This window comes from Cannabis sativa, chromosome 7 (genome assembly GCF_029168945.1).
Source record: "Cannabis sativa cultivar Pink pepper isolate KNU-18-1 chromosome 7, ASM2916894v1, whole genome shotgun sequence".
In the NCBI taxonomy this organism is placed as follows: Eukaryota; Viridiplantae; Streptophyta; class Magnoliopsida; order Rosales; family Cannabaceae; genus Cannabis; species Cannabis sativa.
The window spans coordinates 3,444,605-3,454,749 of record NC_083607.1 but is presented as its reverse complement, the minus strand read 5'-3'; the positions used below and the strand labels follow the sequence as shown (position 1 = coordinate 3,454,749).

Here is a 10,145-nt window from a genome sequence, read left to right as displayed (position 1 = left end):
TTCTTTTCTCTTTTTTTTTCTAACAGGATTTTCTTCCTGCTCTGGTACCATGTGATGAAATGATTTTTTTTCTTATTTTATTCAATGAAAAAGGGATACAATTTATAGGACTTTTGTACTAAAAATAGAATATACTAATTGACTACAATTGATTTAGAAATCACTAATTGATTTAGAAATCACTAATTGATTTGTAGAAATCACTAATTGATTTGTAGAAATCACTAATTGATTTGTAGAATATTTCAACAAAAGGAGCACATGTACGTATCTAGATAGCTTGTCCATATTAAAGCTTCTAGATTGTTTGTACTGGAAGCGTATCATCAAAGCTAACGTAGATTATTGTTGTTGGTGATGTGCTAGAACATTTAAGGCACTGCAAATGTATCATAATAGTTTCAGAACTAATTTAAGCAACAATACAAATTTATAAATAGCTATCAAATCTTTGTAATCGTGTCAGTGAATTAGACCATAATTGCTTGAGTGAAAATCGTAATAGTATAAAATTGAGAGAGAGTCTAAACTAGAGAGAGAAACATTTCTCGTAATCTCTGAGAGATTGTGAGGATTCTTGTAACCTTTATAACACTGATATCAATAAAGATATGACAGTTGTTGTTCCAACCAAAACGTAGAACATTGCACAAGGCTCGAACTTGTTAAACCTGGGGTTATCTTTCTGTTTTCCTTAATTCATTACTTAATTCTTGTGATCTCTCGATATATTGTTTCTTAATTGTGTTGCGTGTTTGTTGGTTTAGTATACGGAATCGCAAATCATTAATTATTTATGTTTAATACAACAATTAGGATAAGAGGTTAAGGATAGCGCTTTTCACATTTCACAGAGTTTTTATAAATATGAAACTGGCTTTATATATATTATGTGATTAAAGTTTGGACCAGAGGGAGTGAATTTAATTTTATCAAATTTATATATATATATATATACATATTTTTAGGTACAATACTATATACACAAAAGTAGCCTAGTAATATTAATTAGTCCATACATTTGACTACATGAATTTAATCTAGTTTACTATGTACCAATCTATTTATTTTTGTTTAGAGTAAAAAATGATTAGCCAAGAAAAAAAAAACAAAGCATGTATTTTATTTTTGTTTTACCAATAATCTTTACATGAACAAAAACCATCAATGAAACGATGAAATCTGTTATTGTCTCTAACAATGATCTCTCTCCCTGTAATCTTGGAAACTAGCTTGATGAACTCATGACAATCACCACAAACACGAAGGTTCTTCACAACTCGAATAATCGAATCTTTCGAAGAGTTACTGATAAGAACAAATGCAATAGCCAGTTTCTCACTATGACTTCTAAGGAAATGTTCCTTCTCCTCTTCTTCTATGTCAAACAACATAAACTCTGTTGTTGGAACATAACCAAATGCTGCTTTCAGTTTCTGTCCTAGCTCATCAAGTTTCGCATACATTTTCTCGGACAATGGGTGAGACTTGTCTCCTACAAGAAATTCATGGACGACGCCATCTAACTCTACCCAGCTGCAGCCTCGAGTTTTCTGGATTCCTTGCTCATTCATTCTTGTTCTGATATTAGCTGCCTCATTCCACTTCCTGTTAGCAGAGTAAATATTTGATAAGAGAACGTAGTTCCCCGAGCTTTGTGGTTCTAACTCGATGAGTTGCTCGAGTACACGTTCTGCTAATTCAGTATCGCGATGTAGTCTACAACCCCCCAACAAGGCTCCCCAAACTATGGCATTAGCTTTCATTGGCATGTTTTTTATCAACTTATGAGCTTCGCCTAGATGTCCTGCTCGGGAAAGAAGATCCACCATACATCCATAATGCTCGATCGAAGGTGTTAAGGAAAATAGACTACTCATGTTTTTGAAATATCTATGACCATCATCAACAAGGCCAGCATGAGCACACCCAGAAAGCAAGCCCATGAAAGTGGTTTCATCAGGTTGAATAGCTGATTTCTCCATTTGACCGAACAATCCAAAGGCGGCTTCAACATGTCCATTCATAGCTAGCCCAGAAATTGCTGCATTCCAGACCACAAGGTCTTTATGTTTCATCCCTTTGAAGATTTCCCAAGCTTTAACCATGTTCCCACATTTGGCGTGCATATCGATTAGAGCTGTTCCAAGAACAGGGACCGACAAAATCTCATTCCTATCAATCAAGTTGCTCGCCCACTCCCCTAATTCTAGTGCACCTAACCTAGCACAACCCGAAAACATACCAACCAACGCATAACAATCCGGTTTTATATTTTCTTTCAGCATTTGTAAGAAGAACTCTACTCCTTCCCTAGGCATTCCATTCAAAACATATCCCTGAATCATCGTACTCCAAGAAACAACATCCTTCTCCAACATCCCATCAAATATTCGAAGCGCTTTATCCATATTTCCACACTTCGCATACATATCAACCAAAGAAGTAGCCACAAAGAGATTCCTTCCCAAACCATTCTCCATAATGTACCGATCAATCCACTCCACGCTCCTCAAATCACCCAACCGAGTACAAGCAGACAAAACCCGAACAAGATTAAACCCATCAGGTCTCAAACCCATCTCAACCGATCTCATAAACATAGTCACAGCCTCACTAAATCTACCAACACTAACATACCCACTAATCATAATAGTCCAAGAAACAACATTTCTCTCAGACATTTCATCAAACACCTTAAGGGCACTCTCCAAATACCCAAATTTCGAATAAAACCCAAGCAAACTATTACTAACAAACACATCCTTCTCAAACCCAGATTTCAAAACAAGGCTATGAACAACTCTCAATCCCAATTGAACATCACAGAGGCCACAATAGGCCTTCAAAACTAAAGGGTAGGTAAAACTATCCGGCAAAAACCCCTCTCGCCGCATGGAACGGTAGAATTCGAGGGCGTCTTGGAAGCAATCGACGGATACCAAGCCTTGGATCATGGTATTCCAAAGATAAACATTGGGTTGTTTGATTTGGTGGAAGAGGAGTCGAGGGTAACGAGTAGTGTTTTTTTCGAAACCAAAGCTACGGTGGAGTAAGTGGTTGAGGAGATAAGTGTGTTGGTCAAGGCCGAGACGGAGGAGAAAGGCGTGGACATGTTTGAGTTGATTGAAGGAGGTGAATCGTTGAAGGAGACGAGTCTTGATCTTTACAGAAATGGATAATGAAGAAGAGCCTCCGATTGAGAGACTGCTCATACCCTTATTCCCGCCAAAAATGTTCCAAATGTTTAGTTTAGTTAGTTAGTTCAATTATCCAACGGTCATATAGTTTTTATTTTGAAAAGTACTTCAGATATTATTGGATGATTTTTATGTATTGATGCACCCTCTATTTGTTTCGGCATCCCGAAAAAAAATTTAGTCTAATTTTTTTTATATTCATATACGTTATAACTATTTAAGATATCTTACAAAATTTTAAAAAATTCGGAATAATTTACAATATAGAAAACAATGTTCAAACAGTCTATTTTACACGCGTATAAAATAAAATAGTCACGTGTGCAACACACTACTTGAATGCAGTTTTTGACGGTATTAAACTTTTTCGAATTTCTTAAAATTTTGCAGGATGTCTTAAATAAGTATAATTTACATGACCATGAGAAAAAATTTGACTAAAAAATTATTTCGGATACTAAAATAGATAGAGATATATCGATGTATTCCTTTTAAGGGAGTGCATTATTATTATAGAATTTTCCTATATTATTATATTATAATATAAATGAATTGTCCTTAGGCTGATGAAAAATACAGCTGGCAATGGCTTATATTTATCCGTCATTGCATGAACTAATCTTACCTAATTTATGAATTAGAAAATCTTATGTGAAAATTGGATACTATATATAAATTGTATGAGTTATTTTTTTTTATTGTTAATTGATTCTTTATTCACTTATTTTTAATGGGAATTTTGATTTTATATACTTAAAAAATTAAAAAAAATTATTATTAAACCAAAAACCTAAACCCTAAAAAAACTATGCCTTTTTTTTCAAAACCCCAAAAATACCCCCCTCACATTTCAAATCCTAATCTCAGCCTCTCTCTTCCTCTCTCTCGGTGAGCCTCCTCAACCCACAAAAACCCGAAGTTGTGCTCATGGTGACGGCGCACGGCGCAGGCAACTTCGACCCAGCCCATCGACGACGAGCACACCCATGGTGACCCAGCCAATCGATGATGAGCCCACCCACGCCGAACCGAAACCATGTTCTTCATTTTTTTTTGTTTTGTTAAAAAGGTTAGATTTATTGTGTTTGTGATTTTGTTTTGGATTGTTTGTGAAACCTATTATTTGTTAGATCTAAGAAATTTTGGGTGGAATGGGTGGATTCGAATCTGCAAATTTTTTGGGGAAGAAGACAGTCCGATGGTCTCGATGGGTCCGGTCCGATGGTCCCGATGGATCTGGTCCGATGGTCCGATGGGTCCAGTCCGATGGTCTTGGCTGGATTTTTTTTATTTTTTTTATTTTTTTTTAATTTTTGGCTCGGGGTCCGATGGGCCCGATGGGACCCCCGATGGGTCCGATGGTCTTGGCTGGATTTTTTTTTTTAATTTTTGGCTCTGGGTCCGATGGGACCCCCGATGGGTCCGATGGTCTTGGCTGGATGCTTTTTTTTTTTTTTTTTAATTTTTGGCTCTGGGTTCGATGGACCCGATGGGACCACCGATGGGTCCAATGCTCATTCGGCTGGGATTTTTTTTTGGGTTTTGGTCCGATACACGATGGTGAGGGGTGACGGGAGAGGGTCCTAGCTACGAGGTGGAGAGGGGGGTTGGGTCGGGTCGTAGGCGGTGGTGAGGGGGTGACAGCGCGGTGGTGTGTTGGGGTTTGAATGGTGTGGGGTGTTAGGTTGAGAGAAAAGCTAGAGAGATAGAGGAAGAGAGAGAGTTGGGGTGTTAGTTATGTGAGGTTATTTTTGGGTTTTTCATAAAAGTGTCATATTTTTTTTTTATTTTGAAATGTATTGGTTTAGGTATAAAATATTAGAGTTTTTAAAGTATAGTTTTTCAAATTTCCCTTTTTAATTCCTCCACCATACACTTTCACATTGTAACAAACCAAAAGAATCGCTAATAATTCAAAGATAATTGTTGAGTAAATTCCACTTATAACCAGTCCCTTTACAATAAATATCCACATCAGCAAAAGCAAAAATAGAAACAAGTAAACAAAATAGTCCTAGGGTGGCTTCGCCTCTAGTGGATCAAATCTTAGCAGTTAGTTACAACTGAAAGTGTAACTAACTCCTAAGATCTTGATCAAGCGACTCTACTACTCTATAAAAGAACAGAATCAAAGCAAATAACAAAAGATCTAACACAGAAAATCAGATCAGAAATTACAGAGAGAGAAAGTAAGAGAAAACCCTAGTTTTGAAGACTTCAGCTCCAAGATCCAACCTCGAGAATGCAGATCTCATGGTGAGGAGGCAGAAGGGATGAGTACATGCACAACAACAACGAACAGAGTTAGATCGAGAAGAAAATCACAAGAAAAACAAATGCAAACTTGTACAAACTAAAACTGAGTTTACCTGATCAAAGATCTTGTGACAGGAAGCTCCAAAAGTCTGTATTTTGCCTTTGATCATAGTGGATATCAAGCTAATCTCTGAGACGAGCTTGACAGAGACGTAGCCCTAATTTTGGGGTGAACTCTGAAACAAATCTGGTGATTTCTTTCCTATTAATTGGTTTTTCATTCATTTAAACCTAAAATCTCTGTGTGTGTGTGTTTAGATCTGGGTTTTCTGGGTTTCTAACTTGCTCTGCTAGGGTTTCGATCTGTGGATTTGTGAGGCTGAGTAATTGAGTGTTAGGGTTTCTAGACCCTTCTTCAGAGTACTTAAACTCTGAGATTCAAACGACACAGGTTTTGGTGTCGTGTTGAATAAACGGTGCCGTTTTGGTCTATACTTAATAATAGACTAGGAAAGGTCGATTTTGACCTTGATACTGATATTAAAGTATCTTGTTGGTGTAGGGCAATTCAGTAAAAATCCTACAGTGGTATCAGAGCTTGGTTTGGCTAAGGGAGATCAACAAGATTCAAGGGAAAAATATCAGGAAGGAATTGGCAAGAAAATCTTGAAAGAAAGATTGACAAAAGAACAACACTCAAACAGCAAGAAGATCAAGATTCAGATTCAAACTCAAATTCCAGAAATACAAAACTGAGAAATTCTAAAACTCTATCTGTTCCTTATCAATTTTATTAAAATGAGTAACATAAAAGTTGACATTGATAAATTTGATGGTACAGGGGATTACAGGATCTGGAGAAGGAAAATTAGGTCACTTCTAGCTCAACAGAAACTACTAAGGGTGCTAGATGAACCTATTGAATGGCCAGAAGGAACTTCTAAAATACAACAAGAAGAATACCTAGAAACTGCTACTGGAATTCTAATCTTCAATCTATCAGATGCAATAATAAGATTGGTAGATAAAGAAGAGACTCCATCAAAGATCTGGAAAAAGCTAGAAGAGCAATTTCAACAGAAATCTTTGACAAACAAGATCTATCTTAAGGAAAGGATTTTTGGGTTCAAAATGAACCAATCCAAGTCCTTAGATCAAAATCTTGATGAGTTCTTGAGGATGCACATTGAGCTTGCAAACTCAGGGGAGAATGAGGCTCTTAGTGATGAAAACCAAGCCATCATCATACTTAATTCTTTGCCAGAAACTTACAGAGAAGTTAAAACAGCAATTAAGTATGGAAGGACCTCAATCACTCTTGATGAGGTTATCTCTGCCTTAAAATTTAAGGACCTAGAGATGAAGTCAGAAAGGAATGGTGGCTCTAATGGTGAACTAAATCTGAGTAGAGGCAGATCTACTCAGAAGAAGCCTTGGCATGGAAAAGGGAGGAGTCAAAGCCATAGCAGGGGTCCAAACAGAGGACAAAACAAAGGCAGATCTAATTCTAAAGGATCACAAGACACAAAAGGATGTTACAACTGTGGGAAACCTGGACATTTCAAGAAAGATTGCTATTTCTTGAACAAGAACAGAAAGAACAAGTTTAATGGACAAAGAACTGATTACAATTCAGAATCCAGAAACCCTAAGGGCAAAACAGATCACCAAAATGCTAATTTCAGTGATTGTTATGAAAATGGGGAAGTCTATGTTACTGGATCATCTTTTAAAGATGATTGGATACTTGATCCAGGTTGTACTTTTCATATGACTAATAATAGGTCTATTTTGACTGATTTCAGGGATTCAACTAAGGGAAAAGTGATTCTAGGGAATGACCAAAGCTGTGAAATTAAAGGGGCAGGAACAGTTGCATTTAAAATGCATGATGGGGTCACTAGATCACTAACTGGGGTAAGATTTGTGCCTGAATTATCTAGAAATCTTATTTCACTAAGTGTGCTTGATGATTTAAAGATAGAAAGTAAAATCAAAGATGGGCAAATGAAAATTTGCAAAGGCTCTATGACAATCATCAAAGGAGTTAAAAAAGAGGGCCTATACTACATGATAGGGGAACCTATAGCTAGAAGCAACAACACTGTTGGACAGAGCAATATTTTGCAAAGTCCTGAAGATGCCAAAGCTATTCTTTGGCACAACAGACTTGGACACTTAGCAGAAAAAGGTTTGCAAATTGTCAATGAACAACAATTACTGGGCAAAGATAAAATCAGCAAAGTGGAATTTTGTGAGCATTGCATACTTGGAAAACATCACAGGTTGAAGTTCAAAACAGGGACACATAAATCTAAAGGTATATTGGATTATATACATTCAGATCTATGGGGCCCTGAAAAGACAGCAACACATGGAGGTAATACCTATTTTCTATCTATAGTTGATGATTTTTCTAGAAAAGTGTGGATTTTCTTACTGAAAAATAAAAATGATGCTTTTCAAAGGTTTAAACATTGGAAAACACTTGTTGAAAATCTTACTAACAGAAAGGTTAAAAACCTAAGGACAGACAATGGTCTGGAATTTTGCAACAATGAATTTGACATGTTTTGCAGAGAAACAGGTATTCAAAGGCACAGAACAGTTAGGCTAACACCACAACAAAATGGTGTTGCAGAAAGAATGAACAGAACCATTCTGAACAAAGCCAGATGTATGTTAATACAATCTGGTTTGTCCCATGGTTTCTGGGGAGAAGCAGTCATGACATCTGCTTATTTAATAAACAGATGTCCCTCAAGTGTTATTGAATTCAAAACACCTGAGGAAAGGTGGTCTGGTAAACCACCAGATCTGTCAAACCTAAGAGTTTTTGGTTGTAGTGCGTTTGTGCACCAAAGTATTGGTAAGCTTGAACCTAGAGCTATTAAAGGGGTTTTTCTAGGCTATCCTGAAGGAGTTAAGGGTTACAGAATTTGGCTAAGAGACAAAGGTGGATTCAAAACTATAATTAGCAGAGATGTTATTTTTAAAGAAAATGAATTTCCTTGTTTGCTTAAAACTAACCCTGCAGGTACAGTAGACACTAACCATGCAGGTACAATACAGTTTGACCCTACTTTATGGAGGCTAGATGACCAAGAAGAACCTGATATAAATCAGGTGGAACCAGCTGGAAGTGAACCTGATCAGGATCGGGTGGAACAAACAGAAAGCTTCAACAGAGAAGGAACTGAAGGAGAAGAGCAACAGGGAGATGAAACTGAAGTTGTTCAACCCACTGAAGCTCTAGATGACTACCAATTGACCAGAGACAGAGAAAAGAGGACACCTAAACCTAATCCTAAGTACAGTTTCAAAATCTGGAATGAAGACATAGCCTATGCCTTCATGACTGCTATGAAATCTCTCAGTACAGAACCTCAAACCTATGAAGAAGCTATGACAGGGCCTAATGCTAAGAAATGGTTTAAAGCTATGGATTCAGAAATGGTTTCTCTAAAGAAAAACAAGACCTGGATAATGGTTCTAAGACCTAAAGGGAAAAGAATAATAGCCTGCAAGTGGGTTTACAAGCATAAAGAAGGGGTAATTGAAGGTGAACCTATAAGATTTAAGGCTAGGTTAGTAGCCAAAGGTTTTACACAGAAAGAAGGAGTTGACTACAATGAGATATTCTCACCAGTAGCCAAGTACAAGACCATAAGGATAATGCTATCTATAGCTAATCAATTTGACATGGAAATTGATCAAATGGATGTCATTACAGCTTTTCTACATGGAGACCTAGAAGAAGAGATCTATATGGAACAGCCTAAAGGTTTTGAGATCAAGGGAAAGGAAAATATGGTCTGCAGGTTGGTTAAGTCCTTGTATGGACTCAAACAAGCTCCCAGACAATGGAACAGAAAGTTTGATGCTTTTATGATAAAGCATGGGTTCAACAGAAGCTATCATGACACATGTCTTTACTACAAGGGAGACTCTATAAAAGATGTCATCTACTTATTACTTTATGTAGATGACATGCTTATTATAAGTCAAGAAAGGTCTAGGGTTGATATGGTTAAAGCTCTACTTAAGACAGAATTTGAAATGAAGGATCTTGGAAATGCTACCAAAATCCTTGGGATTTCTATACTAAGGGACAGAGACAAAGGAAAACTAGTACTTAGACAGGAAGATTACATTGAGAAAATCATAGATAAATTCTCAATGAGGGATGCCAAGGTTGTTAAGCAACCTATTACTAGTCAGTACACACTTTCTAAGGAACAATGCCCTAAGACAGAGAAGGAAATTGAATCTATGAAGGATGTACCCTATTCTAATGCTGTAGGGTCTGTAATGTACTTAATGGTAAGTACTAGGCCTGACTTGGGATTTGCTATGAGTGTACTTAGCAAATACATGGCTAATCCAGGAAAAGTTCACTGGCTAGCCATGAAATGGGTGTTCAGGTATCTACTTGGGACAACTAAGGTTGGATTGACCTACAATAGTCAGAAAGCTAACACCATAATTGAAGGCTACAGTGACTCAGACTATGCAGGGGACAGGGATAATAGGAGATCTACATCTGCCTATTTCTTTCTAATTGGAGGTAACTGTGTAAGTTGGAAAGTTCAACTTCAACCTGTTGTGGCACTATCAACTACAGAAGCTGAGTATGTGGCCACAACTGAAGCAATAAAGGAAGCTATATGGCTAAAAGGGCTAATGAAA

General features: G+C 37.1%; 1 protein-coding gene across 1 annotated transcript; it reads right to left on the bottom strand.

The window, feature by feature from the left end:
- Positions 1–1,104: 1,104 nt before the first annotated feature.
- On the bottom strand, positions 1,105–3,283 carry LOC115696911 (putative pentatricopeptide repeat-containing protein At3g08820). The gene has a single exon (XM_030623811.2). It carries the CDS (start codon positions 3,213–3,215, stop codon positions 1,134–1,136), a length of 2,082 nt encoding a protein of 693 aa, XP_030479671.1. The 5' UTR covers positions 3,216–3,283; the 3' UTR covers positions 1,105–1,133.
- Between the last annotated feature and the right edge of the window lie 6,862 nt (positions 3,284–10,145).

Bases quoted from the DNA above. Each gene is read 5' to 3' on its own strand.
- LOC115696911 (XM_030623811.2), bottom strand. From the start codon at position 3,215: ATGAGCAGTCTCTCAATCGGAGGCTCTTCTTCATTATCCATTTCTGTA.